The 25,518-nt window shown below is 41.1% G+C and overlaps 1 protein-coding gene across 1 annotated transcript in view; it reads right to left on the bottom strand.

Annotated features, from left to right (window-relative positions):
- Positions 1-224: 224 nt before the first annotated feature.
- Positions 225-25,518, bottom strand: part of LOC309579504 (serine/threonine-protein phosphatase 4 regulatory subunit 1-like) — a 35,966-nt gene continuing 10,672 nt past the window's right edge. Inside the window, exons 9-22 of the mRNA XM_082292884.1 lie at positions 25,234-25,427; positions 24,452-24,885; positions 23,530-23,762; positions 22,873-22,965; positions 22,203-22,388; positions 21,755-21,916; positions 21,056-21,156; positions 19,836-19,956; positions 19,205-19,339; positions 18,397-18,538; positions 11,451-17,690; positions 8,460-8,572; positions 8,068-8,183; positions 225-331 (exon numbers count right to left, since the gene is read on the bottom strand). Coding sequence (XP_082149010.1) covers positions 17,536-17,690; positions 18,397-18,538; positions 19,205-19,339; positions 19,836-19,956; positions 21,056-21,156; positions 21,755-21,916; positions 22,203-22,388; positions 22,873-22,965; positions 23,530-23,762; positions 24,452-24,885; positions 25,234-25,427 — 1,956 coding nt within the window. The 3' untranslated portion in view covers positions 225-331; positions 8,068-8,183; positions 8,460-8,572; positions 11,451-17,535. The remainder of the gene's footprint in view (positions 332-8,067; positions 8,184-8,459; positions 8,573-11,450; positions 17,691-18,396; positions 18,539-19,204; positions 19,340-19,835; positions 19,957-21,055; positions 21,157-21,754; positions 21,917-22,202; positions 22,389-22,872; positions 22,966-23,529; positions 23,763-24,451; positions 24,886-25,233; positions 25,428-25,518) is intronic.

Below are 25,518 nucleotides of genomic sequence, written 5' to 3'. Positions count from 1 at the left end.
ATTTGGAATCACAGTATTTCATTGCTGAAGAACAGGACTGATGCAGTCCCTACATAGTTATAAGTGTAGTTTGCACGTCCTCTGAAACAAAAAAATCCAGTAATTTCCAAAGCACTGAAATAAGTAGCCCTGCTTGATGTGGAAAGAACGGGAAGTTCAGATGCAACAATGAGGGGAATCATGTGGATATCTCATATTACAGTATATTTCAAAAGATGAAGAGTCCAGTTTTTAATTATGTTTGGGTTTTAGTTGATTGGAGATGAAAAGAAAGAAGATGCAAAGCCCAAGATACAGCTTCCAGATCACCTGCAGGTTCGACCTGTGACACCTGTGGAAAAATACATTAAGGTTAGAAAATCGGATTTTTAAATTGCAGTACAGCAACATCTGTCTTAAGAAACCACACAAGCCCTAAACCCCAGTTTTCTTATAGAAGGGGATCTTTAACTAATGGTCAAAGAGTTTGCAACCCAAGCTATGCTTTAAAAGCATTTGTTTAAGACAAGGAATTGCCCTTAGGATATGGTTGTAATTCTTCTACCTTTATTTAAGAGTGTGCTTTTTGGCAGAGACAATGCCACTGTCCTCTTCAGTAGCACAAATTAATAAGAAGCCAGTTCTAATAAGCCAAGTCATAATTATTTTGTTTTATTTGATTTATATGTACATTCAGAGTCTTAAAGCTGTCAAACAGCTGGAGAGTAGAATGTGACTGATGGTTTAATTTATAAACATGGTGTGTCAGGATCACCAATGAACAGGGTAACTCCACATGCAGCTAAAGCAGTGACACTGGGAGAGGAACGTACTCACAAAAGGGGAAGCAGAATATGCTAACGAAAAGGAAGGTTAGTCCACTTAGAGAAGATTAGGAAGATAACAGAGATTGGAAATCTTACTTGCTGAACTAGCTTTCTTTCAAAGGATTCCAAGGGTGAAGAGATAACGTGAGGAAGTAGTAAAAGCTTTTACTGAGATTAAATTAAAATTAAGAACTAGTGCTCAGTGTGGCAAAGAAATGAAATGGCATAATTTCTGTCATTAGTGCTACTTGTTCTTCAGTTTTGTCCAAAACCTCCAATCTCAGTCAAGTTGCGGTTTCAGTCGAGTCTCAGCCCTGTGAGGGTGTTGGGGCATTAACAAACCCTGCAGTTACCAGCTGCTCCTCAAGTGTGCAGAGCCTGGTGCACATTGGAACAGTTTCCATTTCACCTCAGAACTCGGAGGAAGAGAAGGGTTAGCTTTGATTTAGGTCACCCTTTACATATTCAGAGTGAAGTTTCATGCATCCTTTTCAGAACTGTGTGTCTTTCTGCACATTTACCCTGTGGTAACAGTCAAATCTGTTCTCTCTAGGTTAGACTAATAAAAGCTTCTGCATCGTCCCCTCCCCCAGACTGAAAGTGGGACATGATTTCCTTCATTATCCCGCTCAGTGGGTGGCACTTTTGGCCATAAAAATTATCTTTTCTAAGGAACTGCTCCACCTAAATATCATAAACATTTTCTAATCTTGGCCAAGGAACAAAGTGAAGCAACTCTGGCAAGAGAACTGAAACATTGTTCTCTTGCTGTGTATTTCTCTGCTAAGTCCCCAGATGCTGAAATGATAGAACGTGCCCAATTGAGATGATTCAGCCAAAGTAAGCACAGCAGTCACTGAACAGAGTCTGTTGGCTTTTGTTTTGTTTCCTTTTTAGCTAGATTAGTTGCAGATTAACTCACCCATCTTTTAAAGTAGAGAGAAGGTAGAACAAATAAGTAATTCTTGATGCAAAAGCCAACTTGGTTGGTAGTATCTTTGGTATTTGAACTTAAAATTATTATTCCATAGCTGCATCGCTACCAAATATATTACAGCAAGGAGAAAGCACTATTTCTCCTGTTTACAGCAGTTAATTAGTTTTAAAGATGATTATGATGATTATCTTCAGCTTTAGTCTTTTTTCCATACATAATAATGATAAAATTCTTCTCCTAATAACATAAAGCAATTAAAGCCCTTAGTATTGAACCAAACTTAAAAAAAAAAAAAAGAAAAAAAAGAAAACAAAAAGAATTCCACCATACACTACTAAACAATGATTTGATTTTTGGTTTTAGAACACTATAGCACACAAGACAATGTTGCATGACAGAAACTGCAATCAAAAACCTCTTCATAATTCAATTTTACATGTTACTTTGATTTTAGGTGCTTCCATCTCCTCCAGTACCTAAAACTACCCAGGGATTTATTGGCTGGAGATCAGGTGTTCCAGGGCTGGCACTTGAACATGATTATCAAATCCAAAGCTGCAAAGGAACTGTCTGTAATATGAAGTGACCATGTGAGCCCTCTGAGTGACATTATGAAATAAAGAGTTAGGCACATAGATGCATCTGCATTCCTAAGGAAACATCCTGTAGTGGACTGTTGGACTGTTGATCATTTGTGCTGTTTATGTACAAACCCAAAATCATTTTGGTAAAGTGTGAACATTTTAATTTTACTTAATTGAATCTATGGCATCCAAGCTGTTAACTCTGCTTCAGAGCTTCTGCTTGTAACTTAGAAATAACAATGAATAAACTCAGATAAAGATCACAGAGCAGGTACTATTTTTATTAGCACTAATAAAACTATAATTTAAAAATATTCATTGGAAGTTGGAGTGACAATGCAAATTATAATTGTTTCTCCATGAGAACCTCTACTCATAAAATCCTCATGATTATAAAATACACTGGTTTTGTGTTGGGTGTGCTTTGTAGGTGTTTTGTGTAGTTACACACATAAGTAAGTGAGTACTTCCCAGTAAAGAAATAAAGTACACAAAGGCCACAGTGACACAAAATCACTTTGAAAAATCAGTTTTGGTATCAAAAGAGGGTTTTTTCTATTAGTTGATCACTATGCAAATGGGTTATAAAGGATCACTTGAGTTTTGTGTATACCAATATGTGCACCAACCAGGAAGAGACGCTCAGAGCCAGCAGGGGATTGCACCGTGAGTTACTGGGGTAGCTCCCTCAGTGCCATGGAATTCAGTCTTGCACTTCATTATGTATCTGAAGATTTGCCAGGATTTCTGGAAATTCAGAAGGAGACTCAGCAACTGTTTGCACGATATAATTCTAACTGGCCAAGGTGTTTAAACCAGAAGGTTGTTTAAACAAAAAAGACCTTCCAAGAAATCAACACAGGGCGCTCCCTCTAACTCCTTATCACATAAAGAGGAAAAGTTTTCCTCTTTAACCCTGCTGCAAGATCTCCTTTGTGCTCTGCAGCCATCAATATCTACTGCTTGAGTCAGCACTAAGTCCTTGGCTTTCACAGCAGTAAGACAGCAGCTAGTGTTTGTTCTTCCCTTCTTCCCAAGAAATGACTCACAATGATCAACATCCCACCTTTTTTTTTTTTTTTACATCCATTTCCAAATGCCCACAAAATAATAATATTTTACTTTTTTCCATATTCTTTACAAATAATGGAGAAGTGAGTCATATCCTTTGGAAAGATTACCCAAGAATGAGAACACATAGCAGAAGTAACTTCAGATACTTCACTTAAAAACCAGAATAAAGACTAACTTGGAATCAGCCTCTGGAAACTTAAGTTAAATTGCAGTTTAGCTACTAACCATAACCTGTGCACACTGTTCTTTGAACAACCAAGGTAATTGTTAGAACAATATTTTAAATCAGTGTGCTTTCTTGTCATTGCCAGGTTTGTATCTCTTGCTTATTTCAATCATGTGGTGTGTGGTTCTTCAGTTTATTTTAAGGCCATAAGATCTTATTCTTGTCTGATTTATATAAACAGGTAAAATAATGATTAATATGTAATTTAGTAGCAATTAAATTACATTCATTCAGGCCAAATGAAAGGGGAACTTCAAGACCACTGGCTTTTAAAGAGTTATATTGAAGAACCAAAGCTGGCACCAAATACCTAGTGGATGTTTGTGTGAAGTGAAATCCAAATCCAGATGAGCCATGATTTGATTTTGAAAAACCAAAATAAATTCTTTGTCTAGCATCTACAGTTGGATATTCCTGAATCCTATTCCAATGTCTGACTATTAACTCTGTACTAACAGTAAGGGGTTTGTATTGTACATTCTGTCATTTAAGGTACCCTTGCTCCAGGAGATACTTTGATAAGACACTAATTTGGGATGTGCAAGGAGTACAGTCTAAAATTTTAAGTAATTTCTTTATCATAAATCTGTCAGTCATTATTTGTCCCATGTATTCAGGGTTTTGGTGTTATGTGAAACTATAAACCTGACTTTCTTTTCCAAACACTTCTACCATTTTACATGAACAAAATTGTGTAGAAGTTGTGGATTTGCAGCTGACAAAGGACTGCCCAGTCATCTGCCCCAGTTGTGAATCCTAAAGGTTGATACAGAATTATTGTATCACCTTGGAATGTTTGAAACCTGGCCTTTAATTTGTGGAAATTAACCTATTTATTGGAACCAGGTGGGGTACATAAATGCCACTGCACACTGTAAAATATCCCACATCTCCAAGGTCAGGACAGTGTTAGTAAACTCTGCACACACCAGAAAATGCTTCAAAACGAAATTAAGTCACTTCAAAAATGCAGCAAAAGTCTAAACAATTTTAATTCTGCATAAAAGTGTTAGACCTGTGTTTCTGTGCAAGTCAGAGCAGAACCAAAATATGAGAACAAGATGTAAGTGTATTTAGACATCTTTGATGCTTCAACCAAAATTTCATTTGTTCTTTTGCAAAGCTTCTGGTGAGCACAGGGGGCTGCAGAGCAACTCCTTGGTTGACTAAAATTTTTCAGAAAGCTGAAGCCATCTTGCCTTTGTTTTCAGGTAAACTTTGCTAACAGACTCATTTTACAGAAGAGCTATGGATGGTCTTTCAGAACTGCACACACAGAAATGTTACTGGATCTGATACCCAGTCACCAGAGCCAGAGGTGGAAACAAGTCAGCCCCACATCAGCCACCAAGGATGTATTCCTGCAGGTGCTCTCCTGGGCGTGTGATGAAATAACAGCAGAGGCTTAAACGGCAGCTGTATTTAAATTGAAGAACTATGAAATCAGAATTATCTTTTTCACAAGCACTTACTTTACAAACAACAAAATTGAGGGACAAAAACCTGTTGTTTTGCTTCACAGTGTGTTCTTTTCTGTGCTGCTAGAACTAGCACAGAACTGGCACTTGCTATTTATAATTCCATTAATATAAGATACTTTACCAGGAGCTCAGAGTCAAAAAATTGCTATTTATTTAAAATGCATTTCACAGAGAATAAAGATTTTTTATTAGATCATAGTTGCTGGTGATTCTGAGTAAGTAGCACTTAGGTTGCAATCACCATACAAGTGTTGCTGTACATTTGGGAAGAACTAAAGTGAAAAGCAACTACAGCCTGTACACAGACAAGTGATACAGTGCCCAGAAGAGTGCTTGGAGAATAAACCTACTCAGTGGTTTGCATGAGACATCTCTGCAGTGACATGATGTGACATCCCAATGACACCCACTGCAGTCCTAAGCCTGAGCACAAACTCCTCTTTCCAGTTCCTCCTACTGGCTGCTCTGTCAGCCTGAGGTAACTTTAGTCCTGAGATTGTTTCCTTACAAAACAGAGGATGTAGATTTTATTATTATAATTTTCAGACACTTCCCATTCACAGACATAATTTCCTCCTTTAGTGAAGGATTCTTTTTGGTTCGTTCCACATTGTACAAAGTAGCAAAGTGACAAACGTTAATCTAACAGAGTCACTGGCAACCAGACCAGAAACCTCTGCTCCCCTGTGAAGCCCAGCCCAGGCCCTCCTTGCTTTAGGTTCCTCAATGTGTTTTGTTTTGTTCCCCTTGAAACCCTGCCCTTGTAGCAAGACAGATAAGGCCTGCTCACAGACTGTTACCTTCTTCCTGACTCCTGTGGTTTTCACATCCCATCAAATTGTCGTTTAGCTGAAAGCATATCGGACCATTTCACAGGACCATACTGGAATAAATTTAACTGTACTGGAAATTGATACTGTTGTGCTGTGAAACTGATTGGGTTGGAAGTGAACAAAACATCATTCTTCAGTCATACACGGAAAAGACTAATGCTACTGAGAAAAAAAATTTAAAACATAACAATTCTGTTAACCTCATGTGTCCTGTTTGAGGTGAGCTGCACTCTGCAGTTACATATGAGATCTGGCTGAAATTTGAAAGTGATTGATCAGTACAATTTGCTTTAATTAATGGAAATTACACCTTTACGCTTTGTGGTCAGAGGTTGTGTATGTGGCCCAAGTGACTCTGAATTTGGCCCTTTCCCCCTCCCTGCTTTACTACAGAAGCGAATAAACTAAAAATTCACTAAATACTGAAATATACCTGTGGACTTCAAAGCACAAAAACAGATACAACAATGAAGAAATAAGCAGAACAAAGAGTCTTCACTCCCCAGCAGAACCACGCTTTCAGTTTGGTCGCTCCAGTGACCCAGCAGCTTCCCTGGGTGCAAGATCAGCCTTGCAGGTACCAGATTGGGATTAAATATGGACACAGCTCTTGTTCAGCAAAGTTTTTAACAGCTCTAATAACACTATTTAGAGTTCCAATACAGGGCGTGTAGAAGTGGCCATTTTCTCTGCTTCCTTGATAAAGGCTCTTTATTCAGTCCATTTTCCCGTCTGCTTTCCCGAAAGATCGTAATTGAGGACAGCAGCCTTGTGCCTAAACAAGCCATGGCAGCCCTCGGCCCCCACCCCTGCACGCACATTTCTGTCTCCGGCTTTCCCAGCGATGCCTCCAGGCTGCCGAGTGACAACCCGGCTAATCCGTGCTGCTCCAGCCTGACCCGAACCTGACAATGCCTTCTCACTTCCCGCAGCCGCCCAGCAGCCCCCCCTTCCTCCTCCCGAAGTGAGAGACGGGCAATGCTTTTATTCCTCACTGGGGAGCAAGACGTGCCCGGCTCTGCTCGTGAATCTCCTCTGCTCGCTGACATGCGTCAGACACAACATTCTCATCCCTAAAAGCTGGAGCAAAACAAAAACAAAGCAAGAGCCCAAAAAAACCCCAGTGAGCTCCAGTCCCTGTCTGGAAAAATTAAACAGCCATTACGCTGTTATTGCCAGAGCCCATCGATGTCCTTTGTTTCAGTGAAAGCTGTGTGATTTCTCTGCTCCCATCACGTGCATTACAGCTTCCATCTCGGCACTACACTGGTTAATGAGCAAACCCCACATATTTACAGTCTCTCAGGAGAAGCCGAGATCCAACTGACAGGCTGGCAAGAAAGCATGGAGGGACAAGGCTGATGACTTGGGCATGGAGATCTTGTCCCCCATCTCATTTCCTTCTTGGCTGTAGTCACAAGCAAAGTTGGGAGTTCTCTGTGGCAACAAAACTGCCCTTCCTGGTTAAACCCAAGGCCTGAGAAGTCAGGCTGGCTGTGCTGCTTCTGCACAGATCAACAGGGTGTAGGGGCAGTGGTGCTCCTGGGTCAGAGAACTCTGCTCCAGGAGATGGGCCCTGAATATTTAAGGTAGGAAAATTCACTTTAACCTACAATTTTTGGGAGTCTTGAGCCAGCTCTGGCCAGGGCACAGTGCCAGGTAAAGGGAACACTCTGCAGTGCAAACTGGACAATAATGTGGTTCCCAGAGAGCACTGAGGATGCTTTTGCTCTCCCAGAAGCTGTGTCCACAATAATTTGAGTTACTTATGTGCAGATGAGGAAAGTTTCACCAGCTCTCATAGATTTGACCAAAGCAGGTTTTTCACCATGTTTGTTTGCCTTTTAGTTCTTGGCTTTTTTGTAGGAGTGCTGAGCATATCAGTATTTTACTGAGATAACCACAAGCAATGGACAGCTCGAGCCTTACTCCTTCACCTTGGGCCAGAGCTGTTTAACTTGAGAGGGAACAACCTTCTTCATACTCAACAAATCTCAATTAAAATGTCCTGCATGCATGTATGCAGCATTCTACACTTAAAGGACTCAAGGAAAAAGGATTGCCTAAATCTGCTTCCCATTTTCCTTTCATTTGCACTGTTGGAGTCACTGCTAATCTATCCTTACCTGTCAGCAGTGACAGGCAGGACCAGGCTGGTTCTGCTGGGCAGCCAGACCCCGGTACTCTGTGTGCCCGTCTCAGCTCACTGGTCCTGCTGGGGTTAACCAGCTGTTGAGGGTTTCTGGAACATAGAAAACACCAAATTACAGAAACACTGCAATTATTTGGAATGTATTTTACATTCATTTCATGTGTGTGTTTGGCAGTGTTGCTAGAGTTGTTTTTGGAGTTGAATAAAGCACATGCAGAGAGTGGTCATGGGTGTGTGAAAGCATCCAAACGTGAGAATGGTTCTTCAAACCTAGTGAGCCAAATTTCTTTCTCTTTTGAAGAAGGGCTCTATAATGATGATTTATACATTTTTACCGTGGAAAAGTAGATAAATACACAGTACTACCTTGTAATCCTTGTGAACAGTCCCCATAAGGGCAGGTGACAGCCAGAATGCAGAGTTTATCCTATACCTCTGGTTCTAAAAGGTTGTTTTGTTCACCTGGTCTTGCCCAAAACCTGTGGGGTAATATAATGAAACATAAAAATACTAAGTCTCACAAGACTATGGTTCCAGCTCAGGTCTCTCACAACACTAACAAAACAAACAAGCTTCACTTTCTCTCCTGATGACTACAGCCTCCCCTGAAAAATTACGGCTTTATTATGCATAATTCAATTTCATCAACTGCTTTTCTTTATTGTCCCTTCTAATTATGCACACATGTATTTGTTATTTATTGCAATACATAAATCATGCCCCAAGCATGGCACAGAAGTACACACATACTTCCTATGCAAGAAGAATGGAAAAATCAGTCAAGCCAGTCATGGATATACTTAGTCCCCTATCCCATTCTGGATTTGTAGGTGTTTGTACAGATTCAGAAACCACATCTGAATTCTGTCTGAATTCTCTCTTGGGTTGTTACAAGGGCATTAATTACCTGCATTTTATAATATATCACAACACCTTTAAATGGTTTTTATTTCTGAAAAGCAAGGCCAGATGCACAGAAGTTTTTATGCTGCTGGCAGCCTAATGATGACAACACAGTAACTCAATTTGTTGCCTAATTTTGGCACAGTGAAGCTCGGGTCAGTGGTGCCACATGGATTACTTTTAAACTCTGGTCATGATTCCAGACTTCAGTCCAAATTCAGACCTTTGAAAGATACATCACAGAATCCTTGTTCTCCACAAAGCTACAGAGGAAGCTTGGGCAAGGAGATCTTATCTTTAGCCTTCAAAGGTATTGTCTGAAATCAGTCCCTGTGGATAAATCCCTCCAGGGCAGGATGCCAGGGCCTTGCAGGAAGACAGCACATGGGACTTGTTCGTCCTGAGCCCACTTTGACTGTGCTGACCACTCAACCTTCCCTGCAAGAACGTCTGCATACAACAAAACTAAGCCAAAAAGTCAGGGGTTTTTTTTCCAGCACACATTGAACCACCTATGGAATATAATTAATCTCATGTGTACATTCCCTCTGCAAGGTGTCAGGACAGCACAGAGTCCAGAGGCATTTATGTCCAGTGAAGAATGTAATGCCTGCAGGTCTCCCTTCTCCCCCAGAGGAGAGAGACTTGAAAGGCTCCCATAATAGATGTTTATTTGTCTGTGGTATCAATTTATTAATTTGTTACGCACTAATCATTAATCAGCATCTGGTGCTCAGACAGTACAAGGGGTCGCACAATCAGCCATGCAGAGCATCACCCACTGCCCCACCAGAACTCACAGATGCTAAAACACCAAACAGGCAGCAGAGGGGCTTAAATTTCATAGAGTAAATGCCAACACTGCTTTGCAGTCCTTGGATGAGCCCAGCCATGGAAGCTCTCCTGATTAGACCAGGGAGCACTCCCCTCGTGTCCCTGAGGTCACAATTTGGCTAAACATATGCAGAACATGCTTGGCTCATTACACATGTGCATATCAAATCCACATTCAGCAACAAGGGAACAGAGAAACAATATATGGTAAAATACTGGAACTGCACTTCAAAGATCAGGATGCAGTTCCACGGACTCCCAGGGTGACTTTGGCCACAACAGTCACCTCTTCTGCTCCAGCTCCTGTCTGTAAAAAGCAAAATAACCATCCCTCATTTTTACTTCATCCATCTTTGCAATTTAGACTCAGGGTTCTTTGTAGTGGTGTCTCTCTCAAAATACATCCAGCTCCCAGTACAATGTCCTCCTCAGAACAGCCTTATGGAAATGTATCACAAAAAAATAAAAAAACCATATAAAACATCCACCGATGAGATAAGACCACCAGCACAACAGTGCAATGAACAGCTGTAATCTGTGGGAGGATTATTTCTCTTTGCCATAAATGCCATCTAATTTTGAAGACAAGCTCTTCCCATTCATAGAACAGGGAACTCAGTATTTGCAGACAACTTCCCTTCCCACCAGTATGGTTTTTAAAGGCTCCCAGTAGTTTGTGACATTAGCTAGAAGATGTCACATCTTAATGACAAATATTAGTATTAGTCTACTTGATTAACATAATTCATTTCTTCACGGACATTTTATTCCAGCTGAGCTGCTTTTCATCCATCCATATTTGCTGGGGGAAAAAAATGCATCCTGACATGCAATGTTAATGTGCCCTTTGTGCTGACCTCTTATCTCTTAACTTTTCATTCTCACCCCGCCCCATTCTCTGCAGTGCCTGGAATGAGCTTTAGCAGCAGCTCTTGGTCAAGACTCTCATATGCTGGACCCCTGCCAAAGCTTTTGGGGTGTTTAGCACTAGAGGTCTATTCCTATGACACACAAATTTAAATTTAGCACTAAACTGGTGGGCAAAAAAAAAGAGAAAAATATGTAAAATGTCACTTTCTGACAAGCAGAAAATTAGAATTCATTCCCCTGAGAATTAAATGGACTTTTCTGCTTCCAGTCACTAACTATGACAAGGTTAACATTTTTCAGTCTAATGACTAAGGACATTAAGTGTGCATGTGAATAAGAAATAGAATTACTGGAGGGTATTAGCTGAGTGTGTGACAACAGCCCAAGCTGACAACAGAACTCCGAGGCTGCCGATTGTAGCCAACACCGATCCTTTGCTGCGGAGAACCAATGGATACCAGAACATGGAGGGCATCCTTCTGTCCTTATTACTGTAACAACATAAAAATCACAGCAAGATCCACATCTGGGTGGGAGGAGAGCTCATTTCAAAGGGCATCCAGCACGTTCCCAGTATCCCAGGCAGGGACACCATGTCAATCAGAAGCCACAAACCCCTGAAGATACTCCAAAAAGAAAAAATCCCAAGTGCATCTCTTACTTCCCCGAGGATTCTTTCACAGCTCCTGATTTAATTCTGATATGACACAAGGATTAGGGTAGGAGATTAAGTTATTATTTGTGACTTGCCTTAGTTTCTGTCCTTCCTAGTTCAGTTTTCCCTGTAGCTCCTCAGTTTTACTCAGCTGTGGCAAACTGAAGCTGTGTCTTCCAGACAATAAAGGATTTCATGGGCTGCAGCACCAAGCAGGGAGGGCTCAAAGGAAAAGAGAAGTCTTTGTGTTATTGATATGCCCTAGGTATTAAGATACTGCAAATTATTAACTATTGGGAATCTTTCAGGACATATATAAAACTGGGCCACTAAAAGGTAAGACTAGAAGATTATCTTTTCAAATATCTAATTTCTTCTGTGAAAAATAAGTGTAAAAATGACATTTAGAGATATGGGTCAAGTTAGAGAAAGCCCTTTTAAACAGTGACAATTAATATGGATTCTATCAGAACAATAAAAGCTGCAAGGACATCAACAGAATTCAACACAGAGAGCTCTCCTTTAATTGTTTTTGCCTTTGATTTGGTTTCAAAAACTGCTTGGCCACAACTGAGAAAAATCCAAAGCTTACAATTTAGGGGATAAATGAAACGCTTATAAAAATGAAAATAGACATTAGGACTAAAAAGAAGGAAAGAAAACCAGAAGAAAACAAGTACTTTCAAAACCACAGAATCTACCTCTAGATTAGCCAACTGGAAGGATTCACCAATTTCTCTTTGCTTTCCTGTGGCTGTCAGGGCACTCATGAGTCCAAAACAATGCACTTTTTATTTTTCTAGTCTGAAATCATTGTGATGAACTATTAGGCAGCTCAGTTACAGATCATGTTTCCTGCAACATCAAAAGCTGGATTCTCCTCTCTGCATGTACAACTACCAAACACATCTCAGCCTCTGAAAGGTTTGTGCTTTACCAAAGCAGCGTGAGAGGATTCCTGTGTGTTTGATACCAGACAAGTGCTGCACCTGCCCTCCCACAAGCTCTGATCCACATTCCACACCACTCTCACTCCGACTGCACTCTGATTACTTTTGGTCCCTGGCCTCATTACCTCACACTTCCCTACAATAAACTGCATAAGCCACCTACCTGCCTGTAATCCTGATAAATCCAAATCATTTTGAATGAGTTTGTTTTGTTCCTCTGCCCCTCCAGCTTTCTCAGCCTTATTTTATGTCATCAGCATATTTCAGGCACTTTTGAAATTACATTCTGCTTGAGGTCACTGCACTCATTTTAATTCCAACACCCCCAGCACATCAGTGTTTTAACTCCCTTCTGATTTATTTATACTGTTTATTATCAGAGCCCAATTCAATCAATAAAAGCTGGAATTCAAACACATGCCCACATTTGAATTATGCATACAAACACTCATCAGGGGAGAGAAGACAATTGCTATGGTCTAGATCATTCCTCTAACATATGGCAGCTCATAGGTAAGGAGGCTCACAGCCATCAATTTTTATACCTTGACTTTTGCTTGACCCCAGTGGTTGTTTGGCTACTGGAAACCAAATGAATTGAAACAGCGTCAGAAATTCCACGGAAGAGGCTTGGGCAAGGGATCTCTGCATTTCTTATCCCAAGCCACGAGAACCATATTTATGGGCTTTCTGAGCTGACACAGTTCCTTTATTAGCTCCTGTACACAAAGGAATTCCAGAAAAACACCAGCAACCCACACCAGACAGTCATGTCAAGCAAATGCTGCAAACAGAACAGTGTACAGGGAACTGAAACTTAAAGGGAAACCAAAGCACAAACCTCAATTGCAGCCTGGCTTAGGCATCACACCAACCTAAACGGGCTGCTGGAAGCAGAGTAGGAAATTAATAGCTTTTGGCTCCTCTCTGCAAACCACCACCCTCCCTAAACATTACTGGTCAGCAGATCCTCAGGCACAGCTCACTGCTGGCTTCTGCTTGCCTTTGAACGCAGTTGGTGGTTACAACCCAACAACACTGCAAATTCAAAAAATGAAGGCAGAGAAAGTGTGTGGAAGTGGTTTCTGCTACAGACAGACTACCTTTGGAATTGTGTGCCCCAACTCATCTGCAGTTCCATTTCTCTCAGTCCTCAACTCCTCATGGCTCTTCCCTCTCCATCCTCTCCCTACCATGGATCCTTTGCAGCCATCCGTCATAAGCAATCACCCTCCCTCCTAATCACTCTTCTGAAAAAGCTGTTTCTGTTTTTCCTTACTGCTCCAAGCTCTTGTGCCACAGCAGAGCTGCACTGGCTTGTAGCACATGGAGGCATGGCCTGAGTGCAGGGGACTAAATCACAGCTCCTCTGCCCTCCTCACGAATTTGACAGTGACAAAATTCCCTCCTGAATCTTCTCTGGCCTAGAGTTATGTGAATTCCAGGAGTCTCTTTGAAATCCTGTTTTAATATTTCACAATTTATGCACAGAGTATTTTGGCTTTTCTATCAATACATTTCTGCTCAGTAACTCCCAGTTTGAATGCTGATTGTGTCTTGCATAAATTAACTAAATTGCAGCCCTTCTGTTTCATTGGTACTTTTTGTCTGCTTCCCTCAAGAACAATATCAGGGAGATTGCAAGCTGACTACAATTCTCTTTCCTAAGCAAGAGGAAAACATGTAAGAGCCCAATCAGCACCAGTTTCCTGACGTCTGTTGGGCTTTATAAGCTGTATTATGCTCTGGCATTTAACAATTTCTGTTCATTTGGTTCACTTTAAGAAGGGAATGTAACAATTGCCACAGTGAGCCTCTGGTGTCTATTGATAAATAATGGAACAGGTATAACAACAGCTCCTTTCTTTCTCCTTAAAAATTCCCTGAGCTAACAAGTTGTTTATGCAATGCCAAAGCAAGGACAGGTCTCTGCTCCCAAGTTCCAACACTCAGCTTCCATAGGGAGATGTGCAGCAGACTGGATTTCACAGGTATGACAAGACCAACAGTGGTGTGAGGCTGCCACAAGCACAAAACTCTGCTCACGTGCTGCCTGAGCCTGAAAGGATCCACAGGCAGGGGAAGTTCCAGCAATAGATGGCACATTTTAAAGATTCTTTTACTACGCAGCATGACAAAGTCCACATTCAGCCCTGGTCTGACAGCCAACAGTGTTTACACCTGGAACATGTTTCATTAACCAAGGAATACACTCACATCTCACCCATGACAAAAATCAGTTACCACAAGTTGGTTTATAAAACAGTCACAGGATTTATTGAGATAAATACAAATAGAAAGTTACATAGATTCTTTATTCTGACAAATGAATGACACTTCCAGAGTGTCCCCACTTAACTGGGCTCTAAACACCACCGTGTACAGACACAGCTGCCCCTGGGGCAGCACCTGACTGCTGCCACGAGCTCATCCCACCAGGGACACCAGCGAGGCTCAAACCTAAGCAACATGACCAACATGCTTTGGATTACAAGTGCTGGATCATTCCCTGCAGCACCCCAGCAATATTGCACCAACGACTGTTATTGTCATGTTCCTTAGCTAGAAATGCTGAAAAGTGATGATATTCTTACTGCTGCTGTGAAAGTGGATGGACTACCTAACTTTGCTCCACCTGGCTTTTTAAATACATATTTTTGCATAATTTAAACAACCCAGAGAACTGCACGTGAACACACTCATTGCATACATTTGTCTAGGACAAGACGTAAAGTGCGGCCTTTAGTCATGCTGAAATCATTTCTAGTTTAAAACTAAACCAAAAAGACAAACTTGCAGAGGGTAAATCTGTATAACAGACCTGCACATTGTCTACAAAACATCCACCCCAGAACTATGCTGACCCCCATTAGGACATGCAACTGTGGAGTTGTAACAGGAGGTTTTAAATGCTCGACTGAAATTGCCTCATTCAAAACCGACCTGAATTTGGGAGCCAGAGAGGTACCAAAATATTGTTAAAAACAAAGAGCTTTGTTCAGCCTTTTAGTGAACTTTATAGCTGGTGGCTTACCCTTTACACACATCCTAGTTAAAAACCCCTACTGAACACTAACCAAACATGCTAAAACCTATGGAAGCCTGTTTTTTCCAGTGGATTATTGCAAGTCAAGGTAACTATTTACGGTGATCTAACAAACAGCAACCTGGGTTAGGTTAACATTCAAGGTATTTAATTTATATACAGTATATTTCAAACATACTTACATATACACACACTTAAAAAAATCTGTTCAGTGCTGAGAAATTTAATGAACTGATAATAAAAAACAGAAGTGAAACCTTGTCAGAAAGGCCTTAGAAAATCTGAACTGTTAGAAAATATCAGTATAATGCCAGCATTAGAAAAAGATATTAGAACTAGAAAAAATTAACTTGAGGGGTCTTTTTGTTAAGAAATTTTAATCATAAAAATCCTGTACTGAAGAAGCATTTGTTTTAAATTATAAAAAAAACTGTAAAAAATTAAATGTAGAATGTTGCAGAGTTTACACTGTGTGCTGCAATAGCAGTGGTTCTGCCTGCAACTTCCAAAGAGCATTTTGTGATCTTACAAGAAAACAATTTGTTACAAATACTGTACATATTATAATACATGACTGGTTAACTTATACAAAAGTGAGCCCTCCCAAAATACAGAACCCAGCTGAGGAACCTACTCACTATTGCAGACAAGCCACATCCAAATAAAACTGAAACAGTTATTTCTGTGAAAACCTTTCCCCATGTGAACTACTTACTATGGAACATGAAATAAGGGCAAGTATTGACACAGGTCTGCTCAGGAGAAAGGACTCTGCTCTCAGAAAGAAAGTAACTGTTATCACACTAAACCATTTCTTTAGTATTTAAGCATTAGTTTTTGAGCAGGACAAAGTTTCAATCCACAATTTAAAACAAAACAAAACAAAACAAAACAAAACAAAAAAAAAAAAAAAACTTTTTCCCAGGACCCACATTATTGCAGATTTGGGTTCCAAGAGAAGACAGGGTCCAGGAGAAGTATAAGCTTTATAATTTTTCTGAGGCTACTCAATTTGACTAACACAATTCTGCTCTTTCTTCCAAGCCCCTGTTCCAATAGACAGGAGAAATCTCACTTCACCTTACATGTCTCATCTGATGTTTGCCCCAGACCATGCCCTACAACCCACAGAGGTTGCAGAGCAAACTGTGGCACCACCTTTCCCCAGAACACTTCTGAATTGGGGTTTTGCAGAATTTAGAGGCCCTTTGTTTCTTAGGAAAAGCTGTTTGGGGTTTAAACACTGGGCAGGTTAAAAGGTGTTTGTTAAATGAGGTGTGCACGTAAAACAAACAAAGACTTAAGCCTGTAACTCTCTGTAATACCCTTGTACAGCCACAGCTCCTGTTGCAGAACTGAGTCTCTCAACTCAAGTGACCTTTGCTGGGGCAGAATGAGGAATTTTCCGCTTCGGAAATCTCCACTCTACCTGGTCCTGGGAGAGGCAGCAGTAACAAAAACTGACCTGTGAACACCTGTAAGGGTGTAGCTCAGAAGTAACAAATTACTAGAAACCTCACAATATACAAAGAATCTTGAGCTCTCTGTGCTTTGAAAAATACCACACAAAAATGGCCCATGCTTAATTCTAGCAGTGTAACTACTTTAAAAAAATGAAATGCTTTTTGAGCTTTTCCCACTGATACAGAATTAAGTTCTTCATAATATTTTGTTACAATTCTAAACTATTCACATATATACACTTTCTTTTTCTCAAATAAATGCAATAGCTGAAACAGTACAAAGATTATAATAAAAGTGAGGAAAGAATAGCTTCAGGGAAGTTTGCTATAATCAGGTTTTAAGATTTAACAACCTTTTTAAGCTTATAGCAGACTTGTACTAACGGAAATGTTTTGTTAAAAAAAATGAAATATAAATTCCAATTATGCTGAAACACTGAGTGTAGCGTAAGACTTTAGAGACACTACTGAAGTGCAGGTGAGGTCAGAGTTATCATCCCATTTACAAAGGGAAAACCAAAAGGAAGGAATTACTCACAGGAATCAAACACACCGGTAGATGAAACAAGGTTGTGAAATGAAGACCATAACATTTCTCAATACTCCCTTTCCTGCTCAAATAGGTAACAAAACCCACCTTATCTGTCCTTGTTATTCACACTAACAGAAACACAAGGTGAAAAACCATCCTGCTGTTCAGCTTTCATTGCAGAACCACCCCTTAGTTTTGTTTCTCAATGGTGATACTGTCCATGTTACCCTGTTTCAGTTTAACGGTGGCAAAGAAAGACACATCTTGATCTCTGTCAGATTGCAGGGCTAGAATGGTCTCTTCTGCAGCTTCTAGATGAGGATTGCCAACACTTTTAAAATAAGCTGGAATAAGGGGAGAAAAAGGACAATTTTAATCAAATACAAAAGAATAAACCCTAGGGCATAAGCAGTGCAGAAATACAGAGAACGCCAAAACCATCTGGGGCAGCTTATCCAGCTTACAGTCTCCTTACAGAAACTACAGGAAACTAAGGAAGCTGACAGAGAGAGAAATATGCTGCTTCTGATTCATCTTGCTAGGTACTGAAATACTTCTAAGATAAACTTTTTGCTGAGCCCTAAATAGAGATGTATCAACGAGCAAAAGGAAGCTGCCACTGTACAATGCATTCCAAAACCTTCTCCAGACTTCATTCTGAAAAAAAGATAGGCGATTTCTGTCCTTCTTCCTCTGAATAATCAGAGAGCAGCACACAAATTACATTTGAGATACACCCAAATAACCCACGGTTGGATCGCAAACGCGGAGCCGCCTCGGGCGCGGTTCGCGGGGCCGCACTGCCCCCAAGTGGGGCCACTCGGCACCTGCAGCACCGGCCAAGGCAGCTCCAGCCCTTTCGGGATAAGCATCCCATGTTCCAAGGCTGCAAAGCCACTGAGTACTCTCAAATCTGAATTTAAATCCTAAGTTACAGCGTATGATTCTGTTTCACAGCCTTGCACCGACTGAGCTACAAGAGCTGTGCTGGCAGAGGAGAGCCAGTGCTCCTGAGATGTTGGATCTTTCCCAAGAAATGAAGGGCCACACCTTTCTCCAGCAACGTCTGCCTGAGAGCCTTGGCGAGCAGGACCCTGACGTTCGGCACAGGATCTGATGCAAGGCTTAGAAGGCTGGGGAGTAAGTGTTCAACAAACTGGTCCACAGGCATGCACTCCTCTTCTACTACAGCCTATGAGACAAACACACAACAGGAGAAGGCAAAATTTATGTTAAAAATATACTCATTGCCATTTCTTTCATTTCTTTCCACCTTATACTTAATTTGGCCTGTTAAAATAGCTCTGAACAAGAACAGCCCCGTGTCTCACTGTTCTGAAGTTCAGCCAAAGATGCACCAGGAAGAGCAGATGAATTTCTTTCAAGAATGTTTTAGGAAATGCTGCTCTCTTCCCTGCCATCACCCTTTCCCGTTTTAACGTTCAACCCTTGCTCCTCACTGCTACCCAAGTAAGCATTTTTGGTTTGGAGGGGGTGAGTGACGGCAATAAAGAGGGAAATAGTTCCTGGCATTCAGCACCCACTGGTGGTTTGAAGAGCTCTTGTGATCCTTTATCCTAGCACAGCCAAGGATTAAACAAATGCATCTCCATTTGGGACTTAATTCTTGGCTTTGCCACTGGGATACCAGAAAGTCCAAGGATCAGCTATGGCAGCTGAAAGCACAGACCCAGACAGAGATACAGCCTGGAGCGGGACAGCTGGATGCCAGCACCGAGACCACACTGACTGACCAAACCAAAAAAGACCAAACAAACTGAGAGTTCAAATTTCAGTTTTGCCCACATTCCTGCAAAGCCCCAAATTTTATACACATACAAACAGAGAATATTCCAACCTGACAAATGAAGGCAAAGGCTTGTCTCCCAACCCACTTGGAGCAGTGGCGAAACCGCACTACGAGCTCATTGATGAAATTTAATCCCAGGGCATTTGCACTGTTTGCATAGAACTTCTGTAGTATTGCTACAACCTGTGAGCCAAAGGAATGGGAAAAGGAGGGGAACAAAAAGAAGAAATGAAATTTCAGCTGTAGCCCTTAGACTTAAAAAGACATAATTTCATTTGAATTCCAAAAGGGACACTGTATTCAATGTAGTCAGCTGTGCTTGTAGACTTCATAACAAATTAAATCAGCTTTGAGGAAAGATCAGTAGTTGGTTGTTCTGTGTTTTGCTGTGGGGTTTTTCCCCCCAGAACTAGGGGAAGGTTTTCCAAATCACATATACTGGCTTTCACTCACTTCAACTACATTCACATACAACCACAGAGAAAGATTTCAATATCTGTAACAGTCTGACAACTCAAAATATTTTATAAACTTTCCATTTGACTTTTTTCCATATTGATTCCAGTGTTTATCAAAACTTCCCTATTCACCCTACTTGTGTGAAAAAACACTGATTTCAGGCACCCTCTCCAGGACCATTTTCCTGCTCTCCTGCCAGGAAGTGAACTAAATCCCCTACCAGTTTGAAGGAGATCCACCGAACTTCTGAAACTTTATCGGAGCACAGAGTTAGTGCAATGTGCCTTAAGTAGTCATAGACATCATTGGGATTGTAGAGCTCCAGGATCAGGATCAGCTGCCTGGAACACAAAGGAAATCATTAACTGTACCAAGTGCAGCATCAGCCTGCTGCCATTCACCAGCTCTTACAGGTAAGGAAGGAGCACCAAAGCACCAGGGTTACTACAGAGCCCTTGAGCACTTTGCTCTTCACTTGTTAGAGGTACAGCTTTAATCCATCAGGGAGGCCAAGAGAAACTACACGTGATCCAAACTACATGTACCAGTGTATCAACATTACCCAAAAGAATAACCAAAGGCTACAAAGAGAAGCATGAGAAGCTTTTATCAACTTCAAAACAATACCCTGTACATTCTTGCAAAGCAAAAACTGAATATTTACCTCGGTGTAGAAATCTACATTTCAGAAAATAATTCCTATCTCAGAACCACACAGAACTCACTCCAGCCACAGAACCAGCAGCCACACAGAACCCAGCCAGGGGCAGCTTCCCACCAGGGCTCAGGGGAGCTGCTGTGTAACTTCTGTACCACTGTGAGTTTGTTGTGCCAAACGACAAAAGCAGAGCAAGTCCTCAACAGCCCAAACACAGCAACACAATAAACACAAAGGTCAGACATGAGCTGCAAACTATGCCACCAAAGGTGCTTCAAATATCAACAGGGCTTGCAGAAAAGGAACTGTGGGATGTTAATCTACCTTTGTTATATAGCCAGTCTTATAGAAGTACCAAAAGAATAAACTTATTTTTTAAGAGCTGGTTTTTCTTTCCTACACATTAAAAAAATTACTTTTCACATGTGTTTCACTAATTTTTGCAAGGGAGTCTTGAACTAATAAATTCTCACTGAATAGTATCTATCAGATTGTCATGTTTCATTAGCTGCAACTGAACCAGACCTCCATTTTAGTAAAATCACAGACACTTAAGTTTCAGTCACACATTACAATGCAACTTGTGAAAAATAAAAAACCCAAAAAACCCAAACACCCTCAACTCCCCCCAAACAACGCTAACAGCCAGAGGCTTTTTCCTTCCTAAAGAACGGTTGTAAACTTTTAGCTCCTAATCGACATGTGCCAACTTCTGAATGTAATTACTTATTTCCAAGTTAGTTGTACAGGTTAAAAAATCAGAAGTTAACAAAATTACATACTCTGCCAGCTCATAACGAAACCTCCAGTTCCTGCTGTTATCAGTCACCACAAATTCTTGCAGCTGGTAAAGATACTCTCGCCTTTTGTCTGCATGAAGTAGCTAAAGGAAAAACATTAATGGTATAAAACTGATAAAACTTCAAACTTGCAGTTCTCTGGTGTGTTACTCTATTCACACTCCATGCATTTTCATACTTGAAAGCAAGTGACCATTGACAAGGTGCTTCCTAAAAACCGTGCACAATCACCTGAGTGCCTGGACACACACACAGGTGACATCCAAAGGACAAGAAGTCATCCCTTTAGCAACACCCAAAGCACCATCTCTGGGCATAAGAGTGAGTAACCAAAAGCTACGGATCTGTGTGGATTCCACAGCAGCCCAACCAGGATCTGCCCTCTTCTCTCCCAGCCCCAAACACAAACTGCAAATGGACCAACTTTCTCAGTTTACAACAGCTAGCAGCATTTACAACCACATTAACAAAGGGTTTCAACTTTGGTATTTTGTTGGGATATGAGAGAAAAGAGAGGTGAGGCACATTAAAAGAAGGCATAGAGGCACACACACGAAACAGCAGCATTGCAGAAAACCAAACATTAATTAGATGCTGATACATGCACAGCTTGTTCAAAAACTCTTCATACAATGGCGTCAGAAAACATTTTATGCTGAGAATTTCATTACACTTCCCTACCTTCAGAAAGTCATACAGATGTTTGAGGACACCAATACGCACTTCATCCAGGTCTTTCAAGAACCCATTGAAAATTGGCACCAGATCAGCAGCTGTTAACTGATCCCCCAGGATCACAGCCAGCTCGTGGATGGAGAAAGCCAGAGTGCGCCGCACCTTCCACTGCAAACAGGCCAACAAGGGAACTGCATGAGGCACCACAACTAAAACAAGCAAGCTTTTGAACAACCCCTGTGTGAGGATTGAGACAACAGGAAAAACAGGGCTAGTAGAAAGTGTTAATCATATTAACTGTAAGTCTGATTTAAATCTGTAATTTTATGTTTTTAGTGCATATTTTTTCCCTTGTAAGAAATTACATGATCTTATAACTTCAGCGCAACAAACTGAGCAAACAATCCTCACAATTCTGATTTATGGTTACAAACCCTTTTTTTTTTTTCCTTACCTGTACATCTGAAGCCAGTGTCTCATAGGTGTCCTTGAGGCAGTGCCAGTTCTGCCTGCCCAGAGTCAGGGCCACTCCAGGCAGGCTGTAAGCACAGTGCTTGGCAATCTCAGTGTCAACAGTCTGGGCCCGAGCAGGGTCAGTCATGGACAGGTACTGGTCCAGTAAAGGCTGAGGGATGATGTCCTACAGACAGACACACACTTCAATTTAAAATCAGAAAGAAAATACACTTGCTGTGCTACAGTTCTACCAACCAGCCAGCACCCAAACACACCCCTTGTGTGTGTTACCCTCACCAAGGGTACATGACCCCAATGGTTATTTGTCCTCTCATTAGGACAGAGCAGTCAGCAATGAACAGTCATTATGGCTTTATCAACACCTTCCATCAATCAAGCTGAAAATTCCTTCTTTGCTGATGCCAAATAGCAAATCAGTGACAGAACAGTACAGTCATTGCCTACCTTGGTTGCACAGGTTGCCTCTAAGGCACCGAAAAGGCAACACAATGTTTCTAATTTTCTCATTTAAAATAGGGTTCTCCTTGAATTCTGGAGCATTCCTTCACATTCCACAACTGATCCATTGCAGAAGATACCACTGCATTAAGGGTAAGATGAACTGTAGCCAGTACTCCACTAAATCCATTTGATGCCATTCTAATCACCTGTAATTTTGACTTGTCATCTTCAAATGGTAGATTACTTTCTTGCTCTTTCCTCAAAAATACACTGGTTCCTCTGTGTTGTTCTTCTGAGTCCTGTAAAAGGAGGTACCAGGTAGTGAAATGAGTGAGACTTGGTGCTGTTTGGGATATTTCAAAGCATCACAGTGCAGAACAATGGAGCTCAGATTCAGAACAGCCCTGCACAGGCAGAGCCTTGTTCAGTGTGTTTATGCAAGTACAAAAAGACAACAGTTCTACACTGAGGCAAACAATAGAGACTGTAGCAGCAACAAGGGCAGCAGTAGTTAAGATTTACTTCTAAAGAAAGCAACCTAATTTACCACCACAAACCCAACATTCATACACATTTTGGATGGTTACTTTTAAATAGCTTTTATTCTTGAAATCAAATTATTCAACAGAATTTCATCAGGAAAAAAACCCTACAAGACTACTGCAAAACTTTAACTCCTGGGTCATTTGGGTGCAAACATAAATGATAACCCCTTAATGGCTTTTCTTTTTTTGATTAGACTAAGTAGAATATCACAGCTGTGGTCTAGTAATGTCCAAAGGCTTTGGATCAAAAGTGGGTCAGTTATGCCAGGAACTACACAACCCCACACAGTTCAGACATGGAGCACAACCTATACTTACTGTGCTTTTCAGCACACTGGTGGCTGACTGGTCACTGATGTCATCCTGGGAGGCAGGGGATGAAAGAGTGTCCCCCTGCACCTGGTTGCAGGCAGCATCTGAAACACCTGTTTCATCCAAAATCATTTTGTTCTGAAGATTGTCACCACTTTCTTCCATTTTTTTGGTCTCACAGTCACCAACAGAATCAAACTGAGCAGCTCTGAGAGCAGCAGACAACACTTGGACCTGAGCTGTATAAAGCAAAAGATGGTTATTTAGTCTCCCTACTGCATTTAAAAGCATTAAACTTGCAATTAACCCATCTGAAAAGACAGAAGGTAGCCCAGTGTGAGCTGCACAGAAGTGGTGTATTAGCAAACCCTTGCTCTTGGAAAGAAAAGACCTTTTACCCCAAAGCACTCAAGAGACTTGGTGAAACAAGAAACTGAGCTGACTATGGATGACAAGAGGGATTTGGTCCATGAAACACAGATCCCACCATCAGGCCAATATCCTTCCAATACTTTCAACAAAGGGCCTGTTTCAGGTGGCTAAGGAGAGAAACTTGAAATTAGGGCCATTCTCACTCAGCCAAATATTAGATTAATTCAGCTGGTAACATGTAGAATTGTCATTAAACCCCTAGTACCGACAATACTCAAAACCTGTTAAAACTGTCTTTAACAAGCTGTTTTCTCTTTTGTAGTTAGATGAATTTATTTTTCATGCAAACAGAAGCCAGGAACACTTCCCCAGCTGCTCTAGAAATAACTCAGGTCTTATAAAAAAAGCTGTTGCATAACCTTCTACTATAATTTACTCCCCAAGGTAGGCTCATCACCCTACGAATACCAAACCAATTAAAATGCAGTCAAGTGTTTTGTAAAGGCCAGAAAACCAGCTCAGAGAAAATACGATTTTACTGTCACCAGAGCCTCACCTTGAACATCTGGATCATCTATGTGCTCCTGTAAGCTTTCAAGAACCTTCTTTATTTCACTGCTAGCAACACAGTTATTGCATGGCACAGAGCAGGCATCATTGTGCTTCTCAGCCTTGAACTGCAGCAACTCCAGGTCCTGACTTATGTCAGGCAGAGGAGGGCGCCAGTACAGGAATGTGTTAAACACGTCCTCGGCAGACGGCAGCCTCGAGCTCATCCCCAGAAAACTGCTCTCCTTTGTAGCTTCAGTGGCACCAGCAGCAGCTTTGTCACCCTGACACAAGTGAGACACTTCTTCTCCAGGGCTGGCACAACAATCTGAACTTTCTTCCCGTAGATCTTTATTTAGGTCCTCAGAGAGCTTTGGATGAACTTCTGCTGAAGTCTCCTCAGTCGATGATTCTGGTTTGATTTCCATTGGTTGTTCTGAGCTGGAAACAGACAAAGATATTGAAAGTAAACTTTAAGTACTCTGTAAGAAGAGGTTTTCAGTAAAATAATTCATAAAAGACAGCAGCAACAAGAGAAGCTTTTCTCTCCAGAAAAACAGAATTTGTGTTACCACTATGCTTTACTTCACCAGTTTTCCCTTTGCCCTCCCTGTGAAGCCAAAATGAATTTTTCAAGAATGTGGTTACACTCAAATGTGTGATCTCACTCTTCAGACCTTTTCTAGAACTGCATTCTCAAGCTGGGATTTTTAGCCTTGACAAGCAACAAAAAACCAATTACCTTTTTTTTAACCCTTTCCACTACACCACACCTTTCCCAGGATTTACCTGGACAATGCAGCATTTGCACTGGAAGACATCAAAGTGATATTGTTGCTTGGCTGACAGGAATTGGAATTCACATCTTGTGCTGGTGGTCGGATACTCAGTGTCCCATCTTCTCGAATGTAAAGACCAGCACTTGAAGGGTTTGCAAAGGTAGAAATAAATGGGCCAAGAGACTGAAAAGCAGCCTGACGAACCTGTGGAGGAGTAAGAGCAACAATCAGGCTTCGTGAAACTCTCACAGAGTTGAAAAATAAAAATTTGGTGCCATTTTTTAGTAAGAACCAA

Source organism: Coloeus monedula (assembly GCF_965178545.1).
Source record: "Coloeus monedula genome assembly, chromosome: 17".
Classification (NCBI taxonomy): domain Eukaryota; kingdom Metazoa; phylum Chordata; class Aves; order Passeriformes; family Corvidae; genus Coloeus; species Coloeus monedula.
The sequence above is the reverse complement of the archived record's forward strand: the minus strand, read 5'-3'. Positions and strand labels throughout refer to the sequence as shown.